The 26773-nt window shown below is 35.4% G+C and overlaps 3 protein-coding genes and 1 long non-coding RNA gene across 6 annotated transcripts in view; 2 read left to right on the top strand and 2 right to left on the bottom strand.

Annotated features, from left to right (window-relative positions):
* Positions 1–543, top strand: part of LOC109184779 (probable membrane-associated 30 kDa protein, chloroplastic) — a 37838-nt gene extending 37295 nt beyond the window's left edge. For both annotated transcript variants that reach the window (XM_019334820.1, XM_019334819.1), the window contains exon 11: positions 137–543. In XM_019334820.1, coding sequence (XP_019190365.1) covers positions 137–253 — 117 coding nt within the window. In that variant the 3' untranslated portion in view covers positions 254–543. The remainder of the gene's footprint in view (positions 1–136) is intronic.
* LOC109184787 lies at positions 398–720 on the bottom strand. Its single transcript, XR_002054874.1, has 2 exons — positions 558–720; positions 398–516 (listed from the first exon to the last, which is right to left on the bottom strand). It is a non-coding gene; the product is annotated as an uncharacterized LOC109184787 (long non-coding RNA).
* A 9755-nt stretch (positions 721–10475) lies between these two features.
* On the top strand, positions 10476–18401 carry LOC109184778 (probable protein phosphatase 2C 11). The gene is made up of 9 exons (XM_019334818.1): positions 10476–10823; positions 12384–12526; positions 12654–12752; positions 12851–13009; positions 13944–14030; positions 16766–16857; positions 17277–17348; positions 17959–18103; positions 18195–18401. The coding sequence occupies exons 1-8, from the start codon at positions 10549–10551 to the stop codon at positions 18085–18087; spliced, it is 1056 nt and encodes a 351-aa protein (XP_019190363.1). The 5' UTR covers positions 10476–10548; the 3' UTR covers positions 18088–18103; positions 18195–18401.
* Positions 18402–21820: 3419 nt separating this feature from the next.
* On the bottom strand, positions 21821–25857 carry LOC109184783 (ras-related protein RABC1-like). Of its 2 annotated transcripts, none has more exons than XM_019334825.1 (7): positions 25729–25857; positions 25478–25634; positions 24615–24683; positions 23973–24038; positions 23058–23179; positions 22769–22897; positions 21821–22156 (listed from the first exon to the last, which is right to left on the bottom strand). In XM_019334825.1, exons 2-7 carry the CDS (start codon positions 25620–25622, stop codon positions 22046–22048), a joined length of 642 nt encoding a protein of 213 aa, XP_019190370.1. In that variant the 5' UTR covers positions 25623–25634; positions 25729–25857; the 3' UTR covers positions 21821–22045. The 2 variants fall into 2 exon arrangements, with proteins under 2 accessions (XP_019190370.1, XP_019190369.1); XM_019334824.1 differs by having other exon boundaries at positions 25478–25665; positions 25729–25856.
* Between the last annotated feature and the right edge of the window lie 916 nt (positions 25858–26773).

Below are 26773 nucleotides of genomic sequence, written 5' to 3'. Positions count from 1 at the left end.
CTCTAGCATTTTCTACTGTTTAGGATGTTCGCTCCTAGATAGTTGGATAAGAGCATCCGCTCCGTGATTATATATTTACAACCATCAAGAACTAGTTATTTTTTGTTGACAAGCCATCTTTTTCACTGATAAGCAGAAAGGTGAGCTTCCACCGGGCAGAACGCCCGTTGCTAGAACGGGCTCGCTGCAGTTTCAAGATGCAGAGATTGAGAAAGAACTGAATGAATTACGGAGGAGGGCCAACGATCTATAGGGATCACGGGTGATCTTGAATCATTTTTCAGACTCTTACACTGCCAGAGATAGTTTATGTGCAACAAAGAATTGCCATATGAAGAGGCAAAAGCATAAACAAAATGTTGATCCTGCCTCGTATGGTCAAATTATAATCTTATTGTTTCTTTTTTTCACTTTGTATATGGATACAAGTGCAGCCTGGAAGTCCTTATGGGTTATTGTAGTGTTGTAATTTGTAAATGAAATGGATCACCTTCAACTAGAATCAGATAATTCAAACTTGTCTGTGTTGGTGAGGTTTTGTTTTACCCTGTTCTTACATTTGCTTCTACATCTGATGAGGTGATGGAATAACGAGGGATTGAACCTAAAAGCTGTGGCAGCAAATTTCAGCTGTGTGGACTATTGTCCAAAATGATATCGTTGAATTTTATGAATTAGAATAATGTACTTTATGTATTAGAATAATGTACATTGTGTTAGAATAATAAAACTTACTCGTATGGGCTTAGCTCAATGATTTAGTAGGCAGTATTTGGGATAAGAGACTAAAGTTTGAACTTTGGTGGTGGTTGTGTTGAGATTATTTTAAAAGTGGATAGATACCTTGTGCGCACTGGTATTTGGCTTGTCTGCTGAGCCATTGAGTCACCGTAATTTACATTCTCCTAAATGCTCTGTCAGGCTGGAGTGTGGGGGATCCTTAGAGTTCGGATTCAATCTTTTAGGGTTCGTTTGGAAAGCAAGAAAATGACTTCTAGAAAATAGTTTTTAGAAAATGACTCATTTTTTGAAAAACATTTTCCTTTTTGGTATTTGGTTCATTTTCCTGAAAATGAGTAGGAAAATGAACAAAATTGTATACTTCACCATTTTGATTGTTATAATGCCAATGCGAAGAGAAATTTAGCTTGTCCTATAATCTTCAAATCTATTTAAAAACCTCAAACAATAAATTTTTTTTTTAAAAAAAAAAAATTTTAAAAATTGGTTTGGTTTCCGGCAAGGAAACCAATTTGGGTTTCCTTGAAACCAATATGGTTTCTTTCTTGGAAAACCAGAATTCTGGTTTTCCAAGGCGGAAACCAATATTTTTCCGGCTGTGAGTTTTCGTAACCATAGCCGGAAACTATTTTCGGTGATCGAGAAGAAAGCGGTGCGACGAAGGTTTTCAGTGGTTGATAAGGAAGCGGCGCGATGAAGGTTTCCGATGGTCAAGAAGGAAGCGGCGCAACGAAAGTCTCCATGGTCGTGCGAAGAAGAGGAAGGAAGCGACACCTCTGTGATTGTGTGAAGAAGAAGAAGGAACGCGAAAAATGACTTCCCCAAAACAAAAAGGGGAAGTCATTTTCCAGAAAAGTGCATCAATTTTCGATTGACTAAACTTCATTTTTTTTTACTTTAGTATTTTCCTCCTTACCATGAAAACTCGGAAAATAATTTTCAGAAATCATTTTCCGAGTTTCCAAACACACCCTTAGAAGAAGAAAGAATAATGAAACTAATGTACTTTATGAGTTAGAATAATATACATTATATTTTAGAATATTGTACATTATGCTTTAAAATAATATACATTACGAGTTATAAAAATGTATATTACAATGAGTAACATGGAAAAAAAAAAAATTACTTACAACTACATTGTTTTTTGACAATAGTCCACACATGTGTGCCACAGTCCGCGCAATAACTATTGACATCAACGGCGAATTATGCCCTGGAAACGTGTTCACCGTGAATGGTGAACACAAGGCCAAACGACGTCGTTTTTAGGCAAAAAAAAAAAAAAAATTTGCGGATGTGGAGTTAACGGCGCGCGTTGATCAAATTATGAATTTTCTGTTATGAGATTATGAATTTTCATAATATTCATAATCTCATAACAGAAAATTCATAATCTCATAACAGAAAATTCATAATCTCATAACTGAAAATTCATAATCTTATAATAGAAAATTTATAATCTCATGGTTCCAAAGTGAATGTGTAGACATGGTTCCAAAGTGAATGTGCAGGCATGGATTCATAATTTATGGATGTCCGTGATTTCGGACGGGAATGTGTAGGCATGGTTCCAAAGTGAATGTGCAGGCATGAATTCATAATTTATGAATGTCCGAAATCATTGTTCACCTCAAATTAAAGTGAAATCGCAAAATGTGAAAATGAAGAAGAAAAGTTACGCAATTAATTGAAAAAAAAATAACAATGTACTAACACCGTTGGAACCGTGTTCACCATTCCATGGCATAACGCTCTGACATCAACCATGTCCACAATAAAATTTGCCAAATGTTAAGGGCCCAACTTAAACTACGTGGTTACAAATTTTAAGGCCCAACATTTAAAAGAAAAAAAAATTAAACGATCCAAATTTCATCATACCTATCCGTATAAATTTCCGAAAAACCCCTAACCCTAGAATTCCTTTCGGAAGCTAGAGGCAAGCCAGCAGTCGAAGAGGGCGAAGTTTTCCCTGCACTCTCCGCCGATCTCAGAAACCAAATATGGGTTAGCTCAATATCACCGATTTTCACTTGAATTCAATGATTCTAAACGTTATTATTTTTGTTTTAATTTTATTTTTTTTTGATGTAATTGTAGGTAAGGTTCATGGATCTTTGGCTCGTGCCGGTAAGGTGAGAGGTCAAACTCCGAAGGTTGCTAAACAGGACAAGAAGAAGAAGCCCCGAGGCCGCGCTCACAAGCGGATGCAGTACAACCGCCGCTTCGTCACTGCCGGTAACTTTATCTTGGTTTTCATATTCACTCGCGTTTCCATTTCAAACTATTTTATGGCATTTAGGCAAATGGTTATGTGTTTCATGATGCGTGCATATGTTCTTGGTAGTGTTCTGCGTAGTTTTTGTGTTTTACGGGCTTCCTGTTATAATGCAATTCTATGGTTCTTAATGAGTTAATACCAGCTGGGTCCTCCGAGTATAGTGGCACCGCCATTTTTGTTCCTAAACATTCAATATTTAACTACCTGTGGCCCTTAGTTTAAGTAAAGTTAGGACCAGGGATGTATAAAGAAGGACCATGTGTCCTTAACTTGGAAGTTGAAGGACCTTGGTGGTTAAATTTGGAAGTTGAAGGACCTTGGTGGTTAAATTTGAAAGTTGAAGTACTTGGGTGGATTTGAAAGTTGGAAGGATCACGTATGGTTAAATTGAAAGTTTTCTAATGTGGCGGTTACACTATACTAGGAGAACCCCATCTGGTATTAACGCAAGGTTAATCTATACCTTTTCAATTTTCTAGGTTAACATTTGCAGTGGGCTAGTGGCAGCCTAAGAACTTTTACTTTAGCCAGGCTTGAGAGCTAGTGCTGCTTTTATCATTCCTATGAGATCTGAAATGTCCATAATGATTCTTGCTGTATTTTTGTGTTTTTCAGTCAATATACTTGGCATTTTGATGATGTATTCAATGGGACATTTATTTGCTGGCATTATCTTTCTGTTGTTTTGTGAAAGTTTCAATCTGGCTTGCTGTAATGCCATAATAACTGTTTTGGTGCTTGTTAACTATGCTTTGGTTATGTTATTTTTGAACTGACATTAGATGAAATTTGGTATAAAAGCATAAAAAAGATAACTTGTTGTTGGATAGTGGTAGTATATGCTCCCTATGTCCCATTTTACTTTATTACTATTCATTAATCAAATCAACTTTTTCTTCTTTGTTTATTTTCTTTATTAGTTTTTAATTATTTTTAAATTTAAAGTTTTGTGTTTTATTGTACTTTTAATGTGCGGAGTAGCTTTTAAATATATAAATTTTCTTTACTAATACTAAACTTAATGTTATGAAAAATTGAATTCAAAATAACTTCACTCAAGTCTCTTTAAATGAACCAGACATAAAATGGGACGGAGGACGTATGTATGTTATGATTTAAACATTAATCTATTGATTATATTTGCTATTTTTTAATTTGTTTCTATTGATTCTACTTTGAAGTGTGACATTTTTCTGATGCATTGGTTGTAATATTTGCAGTTGTTGGCTTCGGAAAGAAGAGAGGACCAAACTCATCTGAGAAGTAGATGAAGTAATTGAAGATGGTGGTGTTGAGGGTGCAAGAGTTTTGAATTAGGATGGTTAGTTTTTAACATTATAGCATTATGGATTGTTTTAGTAAACTACATATTTCCGGATTTTGGTGATTTGTGTTGAACTCTACTTAAGTTTGATTGTGATTAAGTCACAGATTTGTTCTAATGAATACTGTTTAGGTGCCCGCTGAATGTGGATTTTTTTTTATACTTCGGTTGTTTCATTGATTACTTGTCAGTCTAAATCTTTTTGCAATTGTAAGAGCACAAAATATCTACTTTCACAGTTGCAGAAACAGTAGTATTAGTTCTTTGCTGACAAAGTGTTGATTTATGAAGAGCATAACAAGATATCTAGTACCTATCAGTTAACTTTATTTGACTGTAGTTAACTTCACTGTTAGTATAGTGGTAGTTTTAGGCCCAACGTCCGATCTTCTTTTACAGCGCGTTTGGTTCGCTGGAAAATATTTGAAGGGAAATGGAATTGAAATTCCATGGAAAATAAATTTCAAGAAAATTGATTCAATTGTTTGGTTGGTGGAAAAGAAATTACTGGGAATATGGATTCCATTGTTTGGTTGGGTTTAGAAAGATAAGGAATAATGAATATAAAAACCAATATGCCCTTAAAAAGATGAATGAATAAATAGGTGCCTATGTAATTAAGAAACTTTCATAAGGGTAAAATAGTACACACAAGTTATTTTTCTTCCCAATCCTTGTGGAAAACAAAATCCCACCCCTTGGCAAAGAATTCATTTTCCTCAACTTTAAGGAATTCATTTTCCAACGGAAAATGTTTTCCATCCAACCAAACAACATAAACCAACATTTTCCTTCACTTTTAAGAAAACATTTTCCATCCAACCAAACACCCCTTAGGGTGTGTTTGGAAACCCGGAAAATGATTTTTAGAAATCATTTTTCAGATTTTCAGTGTTTGGCAAGGAAGGAAATACTAAAGTCTATGGAAAATAGAATTTGGTCAATGGAAAATTGTGGCTTTTTACAGAAAATGACTTCCCTTTTTCCTGCCAACCCACTGCCAATATCTTAAGTTTCCCATCTCTTCTTCTCCAAAGTTTCCCATCTCTTCTTCTCCAAGATTTCTCCATTTTAGAAACCCTAGCTCAGTCTCCTTTTCCAGGAAGCTCTTATTTTCCCAAGAAAATGTTGGGGAACAGGTTTGGATTTGCGAGGAGCCGAGATAGTGGTGGTGATCTGCTGCCGATTCGGGGTTAAGAGGTTTTCGGTGTTACAGGCACGATAGGGAAATCGCAATCCGGTTAGGCGGTTGTGAAGCGGTAGCTACAGAGAGAGCACGGCGGCGGCGCGAAGGAAGGATGGCTCATTCTGCCTAGCTGGCGGTGGCTAGCTGGTTGATATATGGGGTGGCCGGAATATATATATATATATATATATATATATATATATATATATATATATATATATATATATATATATATATATATATATATATATATATATATATAAAATAATTGGTTTCAAAATAATAATACAAAAGCTCATTTTCTGAAAAATAAATTAAATACACAAAGACAGTTTTCTGTTGTGCAGTCAAATACCGAAAACATTTTATAGAAGTCATTTTCTTACTTTCTAAATGGATCCTCACCTGAAAATTGATCCACTTGACATGTGGTATTTTGGAGTATTTCATTATTCTATGTTAAAAAAAAAAAAAAATGAAATGTGGATTGTTGGTGTTATGGGGTTGGTTCAACATAAACCCATAAATTATAAAAAAGTATATTATTTACAAGGTAAAAGTCACGAGGTTTTTTAATATGGAGGGGGCGATTCCCGATCCAAATGTCCAGCCAAAAAAGGGTGTTTCTACTATTGCGGACAAGTCTTTTGGACCTAGATAATAGGATGGGAACACTCTTGAGAATCTCTTTCCAGACGTTAGACATATATATTTCTTGGGGCGCCATGTTGTCGGCGAAAGGTTGGCAGAATATTTATTGCTAAACACATTAGCCCATAAGGAATTGTCATTTGTCATGAGTCTCCATCCAAGTTTTGCGAGGAAGGCGACATTCATCTCCTCTGATCTACGGATTCCTAATCCACCACTGGCCTTGCACTGTGTTACAGTGTTCCAGTTTATAAGGTGACATTTTATTTCACCCTCACCAGCCCCCCAAATGAAACTGCATATAGTGCGGTCAACCGTTGTGATCACCCCCTTGGGGATAAGGGTGGTTTGCATGGTATAGTAGGGGATTGCAGATAGGACAGATTGGGCAAGCACAATTCTGCTAGCCAGAGAGAGGGACTTTGATTTCCAACCATTGAGTCTGCTTCGAACTTTCTCAATTATTCCAGCGAAGGTGTCGTTCTTGAGTCTTCCGTGGAGTGAGGGAACGCCCAAGTACTTCCCAAAATTCTGGACACGTGGGATGCCCGTTCTATCCATCACTGCCTGTTGGATATCCAGAGGTGTGTTCCCAGAGAAATGCATCGATGATTTGAGGATGTTGATGCGTTCACCTGAGGCCTGGCAGAACTTGTCTACACATTGCAGCATGGATTCGGCTTGCTGGATCGAAGCTTCGCCAAATAGGACTACATCGTCAGCAAACAGGAGGTGTGTGATGAGAGGGCCATGTCGTGATAGCTTTATCCCTTTCCAGCGACCTGCAGACACAACATTTTGAATTAAATGGCTTAATCTTTCCATGCAAAGTACAAACAAAAGTGGGGAAATCGGATCTCCCTGACGGATGCCGCGACTTGGCCTAAACCAATCTGAGCGTTCTCCATTCCAGGCGATTGAGAAGCGTGGGGATCGGATGCAGGATAAGATGTTCGTCCTCCAACCTTGGTTAAATCCAATGTCTTCTAGAGTGTCTTGGATAAAGGCCCAAGATAGGCGATCATACGCCTTCTCAAAGTCGATTTTCCAGATCATCCATCCGCAAGAGCCTCTTTTCATTCTAAAGGAGCTCAATACTTCTTGGAAGATCAAGATGTTATCCGAGATTTGTCTACCCGGCACAAAGCTAGCTTGATAGGGACCTACAAGTAATTGGGAGATGTTCCTGAGTCTGGACGTCATAGCCTTAGTAATAATTTTGTATTAAACGTTGCAAAGGCCAATGGGGCGAAGCTGCTTGACTGTCTCTGGGCTGGCTACCTTAGGAATCAGAGTTATCACCGTATTGTTGCATCCTTCGGGAAGGACGCCATTCTCATAATTTTTTTTAGCAAACTCGATGATTGCAGCTCCTACAATATTCCATGCGCGTTGATAGAACCCAGCATTAAAACCATCTAGACCGGGTGCTTTTGCTAGAGCCATTTCAAAGAGCGCATTCTTAATTTCTTCGTGAGAGATCGGCATGTTAATGGACTGCCAATCCAGATCATGCACTGTGGGAAATCGGCCACGTGGAAGAACTGTATCGCTAGTCAAGTCTACCGTGAAAAGGTTCATGAAGTAGTTCCGGACATGATCTCGGACTGCAAAATCGGCTTCAATCCAACACCTTGTAGCATCTTTGAGCCTTGAGATTTTGGAGGAACTACTCTTAACAGTAGTGGCTAAGTGGTAGAAGTGTGTGTTTCGGTCTCCGGAGACGATCCAATCCTATATAAAACTAGTTTTTAATGCTACGTGAATGGGAGAATGTTTAGTGTCTATTTTAAAACAAGTGCTTCAAAGTATATCAATGTAAATATTAGAGAAAATGACACTTTTTTCCTAAGTTGTTTACTTATAGCACATTTTCTTCTATTTTATTTATGTAATCACTTTATCCCACTAAATTGTTTTTAAAGTGGTTATTTCTTTTGCTCTCAGTTAAATAAATACTTGGACGGGTAAAAATGAAGGTAAAAATGATATTTCATTTTTTTTAAATGGAGATGGAGGGGTTCACCGATATTTCACTTCATTTCCTTAGCTTCTCCAACTCATAAAGTGAAGAAATGAGTCCTTTCTAGGGGTGAACAAACGGGATCGGTTATATAACCGAAAAATTGACCGTGATTTTTGACCGTCATAACTGACCGAAAGTAATACTATAACAGACGGAAAATCGATTGTCAGTTTCAGTCGGTAACCGAAAAACCGCTTTAGCTTTTTTTTTTTTTTTTTTTTTTTTCTCAAGAGCTTGTGGATTTCCGTGCCTAAATTTCTTTCAGATTTTTACACTGCTTTAGGCTGACTTCGTGTTGTACCCTCTTTTCGATTATACTTTGGTAGTTCACAGATGATTAAAGAGTAGGGAAGAAAATCGATCACCTACCAATAACCGAAAACCTATAACGCAAAATAACCGAAAAATAAAAAAAATTAAAATTTTTTTAAGAGCAATAATCGAGTTTTTTGATCGGTTATCGGGCGGTTAACCGATATTTTGCTCACCCCTAATTATTTCATAGCACACATAAGAAACATAAAGATAAAGGAGCTGAGAGAAGCAACAGACATCATGTACTTGTTGTTTAAAAAGGGCATCACCTTCATCAACAATGCTATAAATTGTACACTGGTTTGGTACTAAGAGCATCGCCATCAGTGTATAATGTGGGAATAATGTCAGAAAATGAAGCCATGTCGAAAAGAGAGAAGCAAGAAAGAGAAAAATGGGGTGCTTCTGCAAATGTGGGGAGAGTTCAGAAATTTGAGACGCATATGTAATTTTGCCCATCCGTGACAGTCATGCGTGGCTGTCACCATAGCGCCCGCTGGGCGCCTGATAGTAATTAAAGTATTATTATTTTTTAAATTTTAAAATTTAATTTTTTTTCTTTTTTCTCTCTCCTCCCATCTTCTCTTTCCTAATCTGATCTTACATTCTCCCCCTAATATCTCCAAGTGATAATGTTGCTCTAAGATGGGTGAATGACCAAAAGTAAAAGTAGATCCTGACTAGATTTACAACCAACTTACCCAACACTGCCAAAATGGAACACCATCAAACTCAACAGAAACCCACCATGGTTATGTGCATCGAGGAAAGAATATTTGTCTGGTCCACATATCCCCCACTCATAGCCCTTCTCATATGGTTGTCTCTCAACACCGCAGCTGCATCACATGAGACATGAGAAAACATAGTTTCACCATGTATACGTGCTAAAAGAATACCATTAACTTATCTTCTCCAACAATACTAGTGAACCCCTCCATCTTTATTTAAAAAAGAAAAAAAGTGAAATATCATTTTACCCTCGTTTTTAATCGATCAAACATTTATTTAACAGGAAAGAAATAACCACTTTAGAAACAATTAAGGGGATAAAGTGGTTACATAAATAATACAGGAAAAAAATGTGCTATAAGTAAACAAATAAGGGGAAAAAAATCATTTTCCCCAAAGATTATATAGGAGATATTATTGTATAGGCAATTGAATGTTGAATTTGTTTATTTAAATCTATAATTCAAAGTATTTGAATGCAATATAATATATGAGAGATTGATTATAAATGTCACTAAAATAAATGTTTGTAACTTTGTAATAACATTAGTCTAAATACTTAGAGAAATTCAAACTAAAAATGATATTTATTTTGGGTAGCATTGTCATGTCTTCATCTTCTGTACAATTGATGATAGCATAGAGGGCATCTTGCAATCGCATGTTGATATTTGACAATCCTATTGCGAGATATGTGTTGTAGATTCTCATGTAAAAGTACTGAACAAAATATTACTCCGTACAAAATTACAAACACATTTAAACTAAAAAATATTTAAATAAACTTATGATGAAGGTATGACTAAGGGTTGCAGGTTATACGGATTGGCCCACGAGACCGCGAGTTACATAGGCCATGAGACCAACTTGTATAACACGGGTACCCCTTATGGGCTAAACGAGACGACCTATTTGGATCGAATCGGAAAAATATACAATTCAACCTGCCTAAACAAAGACTAAAGAGGCTCAACTCGACAAATCGGGTGTGTTTTTATAGCTCTAAATATGAATATTCACTTTCAATTTTTAATTTTAATTGAGATGGTTCAGCCCGCTCAATTAGCCCTACAATTCAAAATTTAGAGTTAGAACCCATCGAACCAAAAATAAAATAACATATTAATTCGAACCAATAAGCTCGACAATTCAACAGGACTGGTCCGAAACCGAGCGGGCTGGCGTACGCGTCGTCGCCTCATATCCCAAAAAGGGCAAAAAAACAAAAAATAAAAAGAAAATAAAGAAGAAAATATACGGCTATACGCAAATGCGGCGACTGTTCCGCAATGCTCAACGTTGACATAGACGACGCTGTCGGGAAGCAACCACAAGCCTCAGCGGAACCACAACCGCTACAAGACGCCAATTCCTCTTCCATTCCTTCCACCGCCGTAGGCAACCCGGCATCCGCCGCGGCGGAACCGCCGCGGCCTTCACTTGCCTCGGCGGAGCCATCGCCGTTATCTGCAGCTGCATCTGCAGAGCCAGCACAGCGACCTGCCTCAACAGTCATGGTTCCTTCTAGGGATTCCAATGCTCTTTTCAGCGGTGGTGGTATTAGGTACATTTCTTTCTGCGATTAATTATTTTTTCCTAATTATCGCGGTACTTGCAAGTAATTTTCTACCGTAATTGCGTGCTTTGTTTTCTTAGCCCGTTTGATTGGCGTCTTTAGAGAATGAACTCTGAACGGTAAAGCAAACTGGTGAAACATTAATTCTTATAATCATTGTTTTTTAATTGCAAAGCACAGAAAACAGCGAAGGGGAAATGTGGAAAATGCCAAACTTGAACCAAAAAAAAAAAAAAATAGAATGGGGAACCAAGGAAGAAAGTGTTGTAGACTTGTATTGAAGAGGGAGAGAGAGAGAGAGAGAGATAGAGGAAACAGCAGTAAGCAGTTGAAAATGATTTTATTAGGAATTATATATGTGATGGGTGGAGAAGAAAGAAAAGAATAGGAAGAGAGGGAGAGATTTCACTTTGCTCTTGCACTTATCTAAGTCTTTACACACATCAAAATTTGTAAGGAACTTACACAACTCTAGTAAGTTATTATAAATGGTTATGTAGTAGACGAACTTAAGGATCATAGCTAGTTCGTGGCTTAGCAAACTTAGCTGATGAATGCTACTCAAAATCTGTTTTCAGAATTGTATGTCGAAGTATCAGGTAGAAATTTGTAAATACGCTAACTTTTGACATCATTTACCAAAACGTGTGATTTTGAAAATGTTTCTAATATATGATTCTATGACACTTTTTAAAGTAAGATTTTAGACTGCCAGGGATGGTGGTTGTTAGCAACAAAAAGTTGCAATTGTTAAATGCACTTCAATGTTGCATTAGATGAATAAAAATAAAACATGCATTTGTCAAATCTGAGTTCATTTCGGCAAATCATCAAGGCCAATGGCCAATTCAACAATGTGATTACTTTCTCGCAACTATAACCTGTTTTCACCACTCATGATACTAGTACACTTCTTTTTATGTGGCTATTAATTTGGCTAAAGAAGCAATTAATGTGGATGAAAATGGAAGAAAGATGAAGTGACTACACAGTTTTATGTGCCTGTGACCTTTTCTTTTTAATTATAAGTGTCCCTTACTCCCTTTTCTTCTCCTTATTTACACTTTTTTCTTTGTTTGCCTTGTGTGTTTCTTCCTAACAAATTCATGTAAGCCTGAGAAGAAAACCTAGATAAAGATAACCATCATAAAGGAGATAAGCTGTAACACCAATTGCTGAAGAAACCAAGCAAGAAGTTGTTAATGGCAATAGTGATATCACATCCCTATTATTGAATTCCATACCATTTCTGTACTTGCAGATGTGACATTAAGTCTTATTTTAGGATACTAGATGATGAATTGGTTGCCCTCTTTTGGTAAATAGATCCTAAAATAGGATTATTTATTAAATTTCCTTGAAGTATTGGCATGGAAATCAAGTAGGCAACCATTTTACATTAAATCTGTCCTTAGGATACTCCGGAACAGGATAGCGCACAATATAAATCTTCAGCTGATGTTGAGACTAGTCAAATAACCCTAGCCTAACAAAAGGTATTAATGTATAACATTTGCAAAAACAACTAATTGATTACTTCTGTTACAGCTTTCTTACTGGAAACCGGAATGCAAGATTCAGCTATGGGTATGCTAGTTTTAAGGGGAAACGAGCTTCAATGGAGGATTTCTATGAGACAACAATATCTGAAGTTGGTGGTCAAATGGTTGCCTTTTTTGGTGTTTTTGATGGTACTTGTACCTTTTGTTGCATTTCCTATTAAGATGTTTGTTCTTAACAAGCAGAGGTTACTCATGATGATGCTTCATTATTGAACTCTGATATACGTTTTTCTCTACATACTGCACCTGCAATCAGGTCATGGTGGTTCCAGAACTGCAGAATACCTTAAGAACAACCTCTTTAAAAACTTAAGTAGCCATCCAGATTTTATTAATGATACAAAGTCAGCTATAGGTAAACATTCTAATTTATAGAACTGTCTTTGGGGTACTAATTTTGTGCAATAACCTACTTTTTTGCTATAATTTAATTTCAAAAACTATGGATTGCAGTTGAGTCATTTAAACAGACTGATGATGATTACCTTAATGAAGAAAAAGGCCAGCAAAAAGATGCTGGTTCAACTGCATCAACTGCTGTTCTTCTGGGGGATCGATTGCTTGTTGCAAATGTTGGGGACTCCAGAGTTGTTGCTTGTAGAAATGGTTCAGGTTTGTAGTTGTTTGAAATTTGAGCACTTGCCTTCCTATTTCAATATTCCTACTATTCCTACTATAGTAATGTTTTCATCTCACACCCATATTCCATTCTATTGTTATATTGTCTTCTAAACAGAAAATTGTCTTTCCACTCCAAAATATATAGCCATGTGACTCTCATTTCTTTCCTTCATTAGAACATAAAATGCTTAAAATTTTAAGATGAAAAGTATGTTAATGATGAAAAGTATGTTAATCATAGCTGGCAATGCTAGCACTGATCAAACTGAAGTGTGGAAATTTGAGTACCAAAATGGACATGCCTGAAGTTGGAGACAGTTGAATTTTTGGCTATGCTTTTAGTCTATTGCTAGCTTGGTTGAAGCAAATAACGTATATTTTTAAAGATGCTGAACATTTGAATTTGTGCACACCTCTCATCTCTGTTGACTTGTAGTGAATCATATTACTTATCAGGTTAGAAAAACAAATGACTAAATGAGGAGAAATGTTTGGAAAAATACTCAGCTTTATGATAGAATGTGTCTAATGATGGATATCGACCATTGTACTTTATTCTTGATTTAGGATTATCCTTTTCTGATCTTCCTAAAGAGTCTTATTTTTATTTTTTATTTATTCTTTTAATTTTTGGGTGAGTTGCATTGTTGGTTCCTTAATGGTTAGTAAGTTGAAAATCAGTCCCCTGATAACTGACTTGTCTTCAAATAGTTTCCATCTTTCAATATTGGTGGTGGACAATTGGATACTGCCCCTCCCTTAACAATTATGCTCCCTTAACGGCTTAACCAGGGGACTAAATCGTGAATTCACCAACCATTAAGAGACCAAAAGTGTAATTCGACCTTTTAAAATGTTTTTTAAATATGAATATAGGCCTTTGTAATTAAATTGTAATAAGATGCTACTGTTTCAATTTATGCAGCTATTCCCTTGTCCATTGATCACAAGCCTGACAGATCCGATGAGCGTGAAAGGATAGAACAAGCAGGAGGTTTTATAATTTGGGCAGGTAAATTGTTGTTTTATGTTCATACAGGCTTTCTGCAATTTTTTTCCCAATGTTTCTTACATGCTTAATTGTTTCTAATTGGAATTCAGTATATAGATTCTTAATGTGTTATTTGTACTTCTTTCGTCACTATCAGTTTAATTCTTCTGTTTTCTCTGATCTCCTTGACTGCTGGCAACTTGAAATGTTTGTTTGGATGAATTTTGTTTCAAATGTAGGAAAGTTTTGAACTCATGTTTAAGTTCTTAGTGACATCATATCTTAACCCAGGCAACTTTTATTGAAAGGTTTGGTATATTTTGAAGTCAAGTTTCAAAATTTATGAGTAAACTCCATTTATTTCCCATCTAAGTGACACTTTTACTATTGTGCAACATCTTAAAATCTTCTACTTTCAACTTTAGTTGCTTATTATTCATAAATTTTAGAGGTGGTGAAGTTTGTTGGCTCTCCTTGTTTAAAAATACAGTTGCAATCAAGAATCATGGAATAAAAATAAATTGGTGCTTTGTATCAAACATAGGTGGAAACATGGAAAGTGTGATCCTCCTAAGGCAAAGAAATTAGCTAAGGCACTAGAACGGCAGAACCTAGTTCTTTCCAGAAATATGCAAAGAATAGATAAAGAGAAGCAACTAGCCTCAAACTAGGAAGAATAATAAATAATTTATCAAAAGTTGAATGTTTAGGCCCAAGGCTACAAGTGTTATTTATAGGCACAAGATATGCTTAATCTAACTATTTTAAGAAATTAATACTAGAAAAATGAATCACTGATAAACTAAGAATCAAACTAATCTAGAAAAGCAAAAGGAAAAGGAAAGAAACTAAGCTATCCCTAATCATTGTAGGAAAATAGTATTGATTCCTTATATTGTTTTACACCTTACTTGCTTGCTATATCTAAATTTGGCTTGCATTATTAACTATTTAACTTCCTGAGCATCTCCAATTTTCAGAAAATCAAAATTTTCAACATCTTTTGAAGCATCTTTAGAACCAATTGCATGAACCTCTGTCTTGCTTTTTTCAAAATCATGTAATTCATGTTCATGAGCATCAACAACTTCTTCCTTTAAATCTGCTTGAATATAATCAATGAATATCACCTTCTCACTTGCTGTCTTTTCAACTTGATCATGAAACTAAATCCTCATTAACAACTTCAACATATTTTCTTCTATGTTAAGGAAAATTTTCACTATTCTTTAGGTGAACAAATCTATCTTAGGTTGTATATGAGATAAGAGAACTGTAAGTTCCTTTAGTTTTACCTCAGTGGGACAAATGGTTGTTCTTGGACTTTATTCAGTATGATTGGTCTTCTTATGCATAGTAGGACAACTTTTTTGTTGTCACTCTTACATCTCTTGCCATGTAGTGTTCTTCCTATAAATTGGTCTTCTTATGCATAGTAGGACAACTTTTTGTTGTCACTCTTACATCTCTTGCCATGTAGTATTCTTCCTTTAAATTCTCAGCATCTGTGATAAGCTCATAATTGGGAACTCATGATGGCCAAGAACTATTTAGTTGTACTTTGAGGAGGATGAATTGTTTGAGTGGTTCATTCTGCCCTTGACAAATTTATATGTATTTTGAACAACATTGTGATCTATTGTGTGCCGAAACAAGTTTGTTGCTATAAGCCTATAAGTTGTCATCCGTTTTGAGCATTGGGAACATCTTTCAGCCATTGAGCTTGAATGACTATATTTTGCTTTATATGGTTCTCACAAGATGGCTTGGTTATAGGCAATTCCCTCAACTCTCTCCCATCTGGTGATTTGATTGTACTTGGCTCTGTCAATTAGACTGTTACATTAGCATTAGGGACCCATTAATCTAGGAAAAACCTACTTTGTTGCAAAATTATGCAGGCAAAGTGTGGAATGCATGATCATTTTCAAGTATAAAAAATTCACAAAGGCACTGGATGCTAATTCTTGCAAGAAACAAACAAAGAATAGAGAAAGGGAACTAACTAATTTCAAGTTATGAAGAATAATAATTGAATAAAAGTTTAATAATTACGCCAAAGGCAACAAACATATTTATAGGCATAAGATATGCTTAATCTAACTAGTAAACAAGCTAGTCTAAGAAACTAAACCTAGGAAAAGGAATAATAAATAAAGTAGGTATCAAACTAATATAGGAAAGTAAAATATTAAGATACTAAATTCTAAATCTAATAGGAAATAATCTAAACTATCCTTAATCACTGTAGGAATATAGTATAGATTTCTAGTAAAGATTCTAGGAAATAATCTAAACTATCCCACCATAAAATGGATATTATATTCATTTTCTCTAGTAAAATTTTCAGTATATCATTGCACCAGGTATCAGTATGGTCTGGATTCTTGAATGCTTCAGTAGTACATTATACTATTATAGTCATTCCTGAGCCACATATTTATATGTTCATTATATAAGTAAAGTTCTCTTCTTCTGCAATGAAAGGAACCAGCATCTTTGTTATTTTATGAGAGAACAGTTTTCTTTCTACATTTGATCCCTTCTGATGGTGTGGGCTTGGTACCTGTTTGAGTTGAAGAGCTTTCTTATGGTAGCTGTGTGCAGTCTCTGTAATAGCAAATATTATATTACTCCGTATTAACCTTATGTCATAACTCTTTATTCTGCAATTTACTGAATCTTTTATCTGTCTCTAAATACTTGGTTGAAATTTAGTATTGTATGCTTCACCAAGTTACAATTTAATTCTTCAGGTACCTGGCGTGTTGGTGGTGTTCTTGCCGTTTCTCGTGCATTTGGAGATAAACTTCTAAAACCATATGTTGTAGCTGAGCCTGAGATTAAGGTGATATTTGTTTGATAGCCAGCAAAACTGCATTTACTCTGTGCTAGAGTACAGAAGATTGAAACCATCCACCTTTGACTTCGTAGAATACACATGGATAAATTATAGCTCTAAATAATCTTAACTGCGTAAAGCAACATGGCATAATATTTTAGAAGTCCAGCTCTAGAAGCTCAAATCTAATGTTGTATGTCTTGCCATGGATCAATTATTTGTCCAGAATTAACATTTTTTGCCCCTCCTGAAATTGGATGTTGAAATTTTCAAAGCACATACCATAATTCATGTTTTCTCTGAATACATGAATTATCACTTTCATTGATCAGACTGGTTTTATTTAATTTTGTTTTCATGTTACTGCTGCTATCAGTTGTACTCATTTTCACAGAACTGCTAACATTAGCTATTCTTATTTTCAGGAAGAAGAAATTGAAGGTGTTGATTTTATAATCATTGCCAGTGACGGGCTTTGGAATGTCTTGTCAAATAAGGTTAGCACCTTTTGAGCCTTCTGTTGATTGGCCTACTGCAAGTTCTAATGCAACAAAACTTATAGTGTTCACATGTCACTTTAAGGTTGTCTTTTGAGTGTGAATGATACCAAATTGACTAAATAATCTAATGTTTGATAGAAGTCATTTTCTTCTGAGGCTCAAGGTTTTTTTAATCATATATTCTACTTTATCCCCTAATGGAATGAGGGAAGACACTGACTCATTAGATCTTCCCTCTTCTATTTTTTATGAAATATTTTATAAAAAAAAATAATGTGGGGTTTGGGGCTTCGGTACGATGTTGAAATTGAAGATTGAAAGACTTGGCGGATGACGAATAGTCATCAATCCACCAGTTAGGTGGATGCAAAATATGTGAGAAACCAAAGAAATAGAATAAAGGAAATATATTATTATTCTATTAATAATAGAGGTCCTATATTTATAGGAACATTGGGCTAAACCCCCACTCCTAGGAATAGGACTAGGATTTCTACTATTCAACAAAAATCTTATATATATTGTTGTGTTGTTTTGGTGAGATGTGTAATGCATAAAACATATGTTTGTTGGTTGGATGAAATTATTTTCCCCCCTATACATACAGGAAGCTGTAGCAATTGTGGATGAGATAAAAGACGCAGAAGCAGCATCTCGGAAACTTATAGAGGAAGCTTTTGGAAGAGGAAGCACCGACAATATTACTTGCGTCGTTGTACGGTTTGAGAATCCATGAATGCACCCCGCTAAAGGTCCATCATCTATGAGTCCCAAATTGCTCTCAAAATTCATTACGATAGATGTTTGGCATTTTTTTTAAAAAAAATATTTTCTGTCTTGCAGGTTAAGGATCGAAAAATGGAGGATGTTGTGCTCACTTGTTAAACCATCCTTTTGGCAAATGCTCAATTATTGAATTAATCAGTGATTGGTATTTTAAGTATTTGGAGAAATCTGTAATTTATATGTGATGCATGTTTTAACCTTGATAATTGAATGCATTTAAATGTGAGCCTAAAATAGGTTGAGTTGAATTTGCCTTGCCTATTTTAGTATATTTTTCTTGGAAAAATTCTACGGTCTACATCAGAGGGCTCTTTGGTATTGTACCCTCGCCCGTAGGCCGTAGCACCTCAACCAAATGCAAGACGTACAAATACAATTTTACCAAACCACAACTCACTACAAAAGTTTTCATTTACAGCAAGTTTGGTTCACGGAATGAATTTTGAGGTAATATGAATGTTATTTTGTAAGGAATGGACTAAGCAAGAAATAGAATATGAATTGTATTCTATTGTTTGATTCACGGAAGGAATAGACTTTAAGAATTATATTACAGTGTTTGGTTGATTTAAGGAATAGAAATGAAATATGTTTTAAAAGATATAAATACCCTTATAAAAATATGTGATGGTGGTGATGGTGGCGGTAGCGGTGGTGGTGATAGGGTGATGGTGGCGGCTGTGGCGATGGTGGTGGCGGCAGCGGTGAAATTTAATTGGGGGGTAAAATAGTAAATAGAAACTTTACGCTATTCCTGAGAACTGAGGAATAGTCTAATACCAAGGACCCCCAGGAATCTCTCTTCCCCTTGCAAAGGGAATAGGTCATTCCCAGGAACAATGTTTTTGGGAATACAAGTGGTTACCAAACAGATGAATAAGCCTATTACTGAGAATGCTATGACATTCCCAGCCTATTCCGCGAACTAAACAGCCCACTAAAATTCTTAATGAATTGGATGGTCATGAATTATCGCATTTGGATATAATATAATTAATTACTCATGAATTGGTTTAATATATATATATATATATATATATATATATATATATATATATATATACATTTTTTTTTGGGTGTAAACCACAAGGTGTTTTGGGTTTTCATCGTCCGTCTTACGGTTCCGACTAATCCTCATTCGCCTAGGAGGCATGGCAGCTGGTCAAAAGGGAATTGTCACTTGTGGGAATCAAAATCAAGTTATTCTTATTATAATTGTTTCATAAAGAAGCTCATTTGTTACTTGAGTTACCATTTGGGTTTAAAAGAAAAAATAGATTATGTAACATCAAAAAGTGAAGATTATGAGATGAGCTTCAGAGGGAATGTTGTATTACATTTTTTTTTTTCTTTCTAAAAAAAAAAAAAAAAAAAAAAAAAAAAAAAAAAACAGATTATGTAACATAAAAAAAAGTGGCTATTTTTATTAAATTTCATTTACTATTTAGGCCGGTTGACACCCAAGACTAAAATGAGAGATTTAATTTTTATGAGCATCAACTAAACCTTTCTATGTAATTGTTCATTTAACCTAAATGTGTCAAATAAATAAGATAATTTCTCACGATTCTCATTTCTGAGTCCTAATTCCTTATCCCAAAAAAGATAAGTGAGAAAAATTAACTTGTCTATTTTCTATACTTTAGTTAAAAGAAGATTTATTATTATTATTATTATTATTATTATTATTATTATTATTATTTATTTATTATTTTTTTGTAAAAACAATTTGAATGTCTACCATGAATCGTTAATGAGTTTGAGTAAAAATAATCAGTTTAGAGGTAACTGAGGGGGAAAAGTGAATGTTGTTTATTCGATGGAGAAATAAAGTATATCACCATAATTCAAAGGAAAAAAGTTTAATTTTACCTTGAATTAATCACTATTTTGGTCCTTCAATTGTTTCTCAACTGTTAATATAGTTCATAGTTTTCAGTTTCAACAAATTTGATCCTCCAATAGTTTAAAATTTCATTAATTAAATCATTCCAATAATCAAAATGGTAATTTCCACTGTTTAAAAATTTCATCAATTTGATCTCTAAAAATGTTTAAATGACAAAATTTTAAACAATTTAAAGATCAAATTAGTTGAAATTAAAAAGAGTTAATTCTAGCAATGGTCCTTCAACTATTGTGATTTTTTAAAATTGATTATTCTCTTTTAATTTGGACGAAATAGACCCTTGACTATCATATTTGTTCCGGCTTTGGTCCTTTCGTTAACTATCCGTTTGTTAGACGTTAGTGAAGGGCTAGAATAGTCATTTCTTGTGATTGCTTTCTTATTCACTTGTGCAAGGCACTCGGCTTCCTTCCCGCCGTTCTTGGAACACCGAGTATGGCACTAACGGAAGATCTGATAGGGGCAGCGGAAGTAGCGTTCTGTTCCTCTGAGATGTTAGTAGTAGCACCGAGAAAAGCTTCGGGTTGGGGCCACCGAGGGCGAGGCATTCATGATCGGCGGAGGCGTAGTTTAGGCGAGCATGGGGATGAAGCGGGGTGGCGTTGTGTGAGTGGTGGTGCAATGATCCAGATGCGGAATCTTCTTCACCTTCGGAATTGGAGATGAAGTGAAGGTGGGAGCCGGTGCTAGAGCGAGGAGGAGAGGAATTGCAGTGGGTAGTTTGTGGGGATAGGAAGCAGTGGGTTGTGGTCTCCTTCCCTTCACTTGTGCACTGCACACCATAGCTGCTGCCATCACTACTGCCCATAAGCAAACCCATCACTACTTCCCTTTCACTTCTTGCTGTGGGGAAGAACAGAGCAGGACAAAATAATGAACCTTTACATGTTGCTGCAATGCGCATACAAAACAAATTTCGCAGCTCCAAGGGACGAAAAGATTTCTTCTAATTTGATAGCAAATTATTAAAATTCAGGTGTGTTGTTGTGGGTACAAAATGGAAGTGGCTTGCATGGGTTAAGTCAGAAGCACTTAATTCCTTTTGCTTTCTTCGCCAAATCCAAATCCACCGAGCACGACCCCCACTCCGCTGCTCCCACCAGAAATTACTGAAGCTGTCGAACAAGAAGCCAGGAAGGACAAGAAGAGACATACCTATTTTCCTTTCTTTGCAGGATTCCGCCAAGCAACCAATCAAAATTGTTGATGTGGATTTTTTTTTTTAAAGAAAAAAAAAAAAAAAAAAAAAAAAACGGAGGCAATTGTTCGTCAAGAGGCATTGCCTCCATCAGATTTAGTCTACTTGATCAGATATGCTGGTGGAACCATTTCCTCCAAACAAAATATTAAATAAAAAAATTAAATTAAAATTTACGACATGTCATCCACCTGAAAACTTGCAGAATATGTTAAATGCAGAATTTTTTAAATATGAGGTATCCAATTGGGCATTTTTTGTCGTATTAATTAAAACATGTGTTCCATCTAAACTAAAAGCCTAAGTTGATAATTCAATTGCACATTTAAATTTATATATTATATGTTCAACACGCCCCCTCACGATTACTTATTGATGGGCTCTAAACACCACGTGGACCATAGTCCATAACCCATGACCTTTGGCATAGGGTTAGCTCTAATACCAAATTGAAGCATGTGTTCTATCTAAGCTGATAGTCGGATTGCACATTTATGTTTATACATTGTATGCTCAATGGTGTTAATTGCATAATCCAACTAAAGAAAAATACTCTAAAATGCATCATATTACTACTGGAAGTTCTAAAATGCATTTTGTATTGGTAAATGAGATAAAATAAAGACACCAATTTCGAGTTCCAGCATGAGGTTTTGTACAAAGGGTGCAACATATTCTTCGATAGCAATGCTTGATTCAAAGAAACTAATAAAAGACGAGAGTAATCAGAAAGAAAGCCTGGTAAAGAACAGGAAAGAAAGACCTGAAAATGCACAGCAAAGTGAATGAATGATGTTCAACTTAGCAACAGCCACTAGCTGATGCATCAGTCTCCGGTGGTTTCTGTTTAAAGATGTTACTCCTCTTCACACTCGCTGATCCTTCAGATAAGAGACTAGGCGTATCCAAAATCTGTGGATTAAGAAAACTATATATTCACGAACCCAATTTAATGCTTAATCAATTAATTTTCAAAAGGAACCAATTACCATACCAACACAACTGAAAGATAATGTGGGCTTAGGGTTAGCGAGTACAAGACATGAAAGGATTAAAATATAAGGCACTTGACCCTAACTAAGAACTTAGAAGCATTTCACTGAAAGAACAGATTGATAAGATAAGATAGGATTACACAGTGAAAGGTAATTTGGACAGAAATGGAAGGATAAGAGCTATACATATACAATGCTCTTTATAAAATTCACTCAATATGATGCATCACCCAATAGGTATTTGCTTCTTTACTTTTAGATCAGTTATCAAGATGTCCATGTGCAGTAAACTGATATGTGGAGCTAAAGAAAATTGAAACTACAAAAATTTTCTGCAAGTTTAATATATGGTGAACACTAGTACAGTATTAGTTGACCCCAAAGAAAAATACTCAGGTAAGAATTATTATTATTATTATCTTTTTAGGTACAAGATCTATATAAATTTATTATGTTGAGACACGTATCAAAATTTAATGCCAGCAGGAACAAAGGATTAAAAGGAATGAGAGAGTTAAATGATTCAAACCTTCAAAACAAGTTCCTCAAAGCACTGCTCCACATTAGTCCTAGTCTTTGCACTACATTCAATGAAAAGGCATCCATACTGCCTTGCAAACTCAATTCCTTCTTTTTTGCTGACAACTCTTTCACTTTCCTGCATGAAGGATAACAATACACTTTTGGATTTTCTATCCATATAACCCCATCACCCCAGAAAAAAGTTCAAAGAATAAAGACAGAATGAAAGTATCATTTGAACCAAGCATGTGGTGATTGGGCATAATCCACCTTAATTACTCTTTAAAAAATCTTACCTTATCTACTTTGTTTCCCACGAGCATCTTGATGCAGTCTTGGTTTGTGGAGTACAGGTCAATTTCTTTTGCCCATATATCAGAGAGATTTGTAAATGTTTCCCGCCGTGTTACATCATAAACTATTCATTCAAGTAATTGAGTACATAAGTCATAAACTCCCGAAAGATATGAAGAATCTAAGACGAGGAAATTCTCTAAGCATCTCAAACACATATATCAGAGAGATTTGAAAATGTTTCTTGCCATTTGCATCATAAATTGTTCAGTTAAGATTATTGAGTGCACAGACTACTAAAAGCAACAGAATTTAAGAAAAAAGAAAGGGAAATTCTCTAAGCATCTCAAGCATCTTTTCTATTATTCTAAAACCGTAGATACATGCATATAAACAGGACCCAAAGACAGCTAAGCAACATTAGTCAATCAGTTTTAACTTGTATATAGATGACGGGTGTGCTATGATGTGAAAGCATCATAGCCCACCAAATTAATTTAGCTTCAAACTTCAATGCTCAATTAGTTTTATTAGAACAAAAATTATGACTCAACAAAATTAATGAGGTTTCACAGGAAGAAATTCAGGCAATAAATATAATGCTTTCTCCTCTCTCCTAAGTCCTAACTTTCTTTAGAATTTATTCCCTCTTGGACTTTCAATGTCATTTTCAACTCATTACAAGATAACAACCCATAGCCACAACAACCATCCTTAACCCTACCTACCAAAAATCAAATCCAAAGTTGGTGTTGGAGAAAGACAATAAGAGAGCAGCTAACTGAATTCAAATTCATAAACTAAACAGCCCGATATAATAGATGATTGTTTTATTGAAAACGTGAATTTGGCATGCTTCATATGCCAAAAATCCATATGTATATACCAGGCCAGTGGATAAAGAAAAGATCAAGTACCCATGATGACTCCTTGAGCTCCTCGGTAATATGAACTCGTAAGAGTCCTAAACCTTTCCTGCCCAGCTGCAAAAGCAGGAATCAATCATAATAAAATTTAAATGATAAGACCTTAAATTCCAAGCATACCCCCAAAGACCCAATTTCAATACTTGTGTAGCCCTTTAAACACAAAGAACCAACAATTGAGATGATTATTAGGCAGTTAGAATTCTGTGGTTAGTTTAGCCTAGTATCTAGCTTCTTTAGCTGATAGTCTGTTATGTTATATGTATATAAACTCGCCATGTACCATTCCCAGATCATCAATATATATTCCAGAAACAATATCTTCAATCATGATTTTATATGCAACTAATTTAAAGCTAGATATTTTGACCCCCATGTGCTTATAACCAGTGTAGCCCCACCATGTCTTTTGTCCTACCTTTGATTCATTAATTGGGCTATTCATAAAATAACCTTAGGGAACCTCAGTTCAAAAAAAGGTTAATACTTAGAAAACAAATTATTGATACAGGGGGTGAGCACTTGGACCCACTGATGGGCTTATGGGTTCAAAGAGATCATTGGTTTGAGTACCCAACACCATTTGACTGGGAAATACTAATTAGCTGATGGTACATGTTGTGATGGGATTACCTGTATCCCAAATTGCGAGCTTTAGCCTTTTCCCTCCAAGATTAACATATTTCACTTTAAAATCTACACCTGCAGAAAGTAAGAGAGTACATTACTCACTAAATCAAGTAAAGCATATATTTCATATTAACTTTATTGAGAGATGGTGCTGTCTGCAATCAGTAGCAGGGCAAAAATAAACACATCATCATAACTACTTGGGAGGCAGTTTGAACTGTGGTTTCAATCTTTAGGTTCTTTATATCACAATGGATATGCACATTCCTTAATTTTTTTCAACCAATCCATCTTGAGGCAACACCCTCACTATCATACAGTTGCACCTTACTGATCCTACAACAATGATGGAATAATCCAGTAAAGAAAACTGAACATTAGGACCTCTGTATCTAGATGATCTATAAAAAACAGCATATCCCCTAACTTTCTCATCTGTTTTTAATAAGGAATTAATTTTGCTAAATACTCCATATAGGTACTAGGAAAAGATTAGTTTAGAAAAAAAAAAAGGAAATGCTTGCACAAGGGTCATAGGTCCAAACCTCTATGAAAAATGACAAAAGAAACCATTATTCTGAGTAAAATGAGAAAAGGCTCTAGCATTGCTCACAATCCCTAGCCACTATCCAAGCTCACACCCACTTCTTCCTTTCCAAATTGTTCTTAATCATGCTCAATATTTTAGATTTAGTTCTACCAAACAGTGCACTTCTCTAGCAAGCACAACACTTACATATCCCATGACTCACTACAGGACACACTAAACCCAATGCCAAAGACACTATACGCACCATTATACACATATCTTTACATAAAATCGCAAATAAACAGAAAAAAGGAGCTAAAAGAAATGGGGAGGTTACCAATGGTAGGAGAAAGGTCCTCAAAGGTATCTGAAGTGAAACTGAGCAGCAAACTGCTCTTCCCAACGCCCGAATCCCCTATCAACAACAGCTTGAACAAGTAATCGAACTCCGGCGACGACGACGACGAAGGAGATGATTCCATTTCTCCGAAACCCTAAGAACACAATTCAATCCACTTCGAAACCCTAAAAGAATCGATCAAACAACAGACTTTGCAGCTAAAGAAAATTTAAAGACGAGGAGATTACCTCTCTCTGTTATGGATTTGATTAGAGAGAAACCGATCAACTGGGAAATGTATGATTTTTGTAAATGAGTGTACGTGTGAAGGTTGAAGAAGAGAGATCTGAAGGGTCTAGTGGAATTGTTTTTTTATTATTATTATTATTTTTCTCTTTTTGGTAACGTGGAAGAGATTATGAATTTAGAAGAAAACGTCTCGAAAAAAGAAGAAAACGGTGCAGTAGTGGATTTGTACTGTTGTACATTGTGTATATTATGTTGTACTGACAAAGAATAAGATCACCGACTGCTTCCTTGACACAAAAGAGAGATGGCCTAGTTTCTTCTAACTTTTGGTAAAGTTGTAATTTAGTATTTTTCTTTTCTTTTCTCTTATCTTTATCTTCTGTGTCAATTGTCAAATTTTAATTTTTGAAGTAATACTCTATTAGAGCATCCACATCAGTGGATATTATAGAGATATTAGATGAATTATCTTAGGTAGGGATAATAACAAATGTGGGATGAGGTTATTTGTGAAAATAATTGTTCTGCAAATTCAAGCATGATGTCAGAAAAAAAAAAAAAAAAAAAAAAAAAAACACTGGCGGTGCGCGTTTGCGCACAGCCAATGTCTACACGAGCGCGTGCAATGCACGCGACAGGTTTTTATTTTTTATTTTTTCAATTTTTGTTTTGTTATTTCTTTTTTCTTTCTTTTTCTCTTCTCTCCCACATTCTCTTTCCTAATCACTTTTACATTATCTCCCAAATCTCCCCAACTAATGTGGATGCTCTTACAATGCAATATTTATTCATTCTTCCAAAAGGCTAAACCCCAACCTTAAGGGCCCCCCACACCCCGGCCCAACAGAACATTTGGGAGGATGTAAATCATGGTGACTCAACTGAACATGAACCATAGAGGTTAGACCGGTGCTCACTGCGCACAAGGAACCCCCCTCACCATGATTTTATGCAATATGTATTCATAAATTACTTTCTCAACCTATTGAAGCAGTCGTTTTGATTACTCCAACCTATTAATTCTTAGATTTATTAAATATTAAA

This window comes from Ipomoea nil, unplaced genomic scaffold (genome assembly GCF_001879475.1).
Source record: "Ipomoea nil cultivar Tokyo-kokei standard unplaced genomic scaffold, Asagao_1.1 scaffold1286, whole genome shotgun sequence".
NCBI classification, from domain to species: Eukaryota; Viridiplantae; Streptophyta; class Magnoliopsida; order Solanales; family Convolvulaceae; genus Ipomoea; species Ipomoea nil.
Note: the sequence above shows the minus strand (reverse complement) of the source record. Positions and strands in the feature narration are given on the sequence as shown.

Coding starts and splice junctions, on each gene's coding strand:
- LOC109184778 (XM_019334818.1), top strand. CDS start 10,549: ATGCTCAACGTTGACATAGACGACGCTGTCGGGAAGCAACCACAAGCC. Junction 14,031..16,765: donor AGGTTTTATAATTTGGGCAG/GTAAATTGTTGT, acceptor TTAATTCTTCAG/GTACCTGGCGTGTTGGTGGT. Junction 17,349..17,958: donor GGAATGTCTTGTCAAATAAG/GTTAGCACCTTT, acceptor CTATACATACAG/GAAGCTGTAGCAATTGTGGA.
- LOC109184783 (XM_019334825.1), bottom strand. CDS start 25,622: ATGGAATCATCTCCTTCGTCGTCGTCGTCGCCGGAGTTCGATTACTTG. Junction 24,039..24,614: donor GCTCGCAATTTGGGATACAG/GTAATCCCATCA, acceptor CTGCTTTTGCAG/CTGGGCAGGAAAGGTTTAGG. Junction 22,898..23,057: donor TGGGAAACAAAGTAGATAAG/GTAAGATTTTTT, acceptor TCCTTCATGCAG/GAAAGTGAAAGAGTTGTCAG.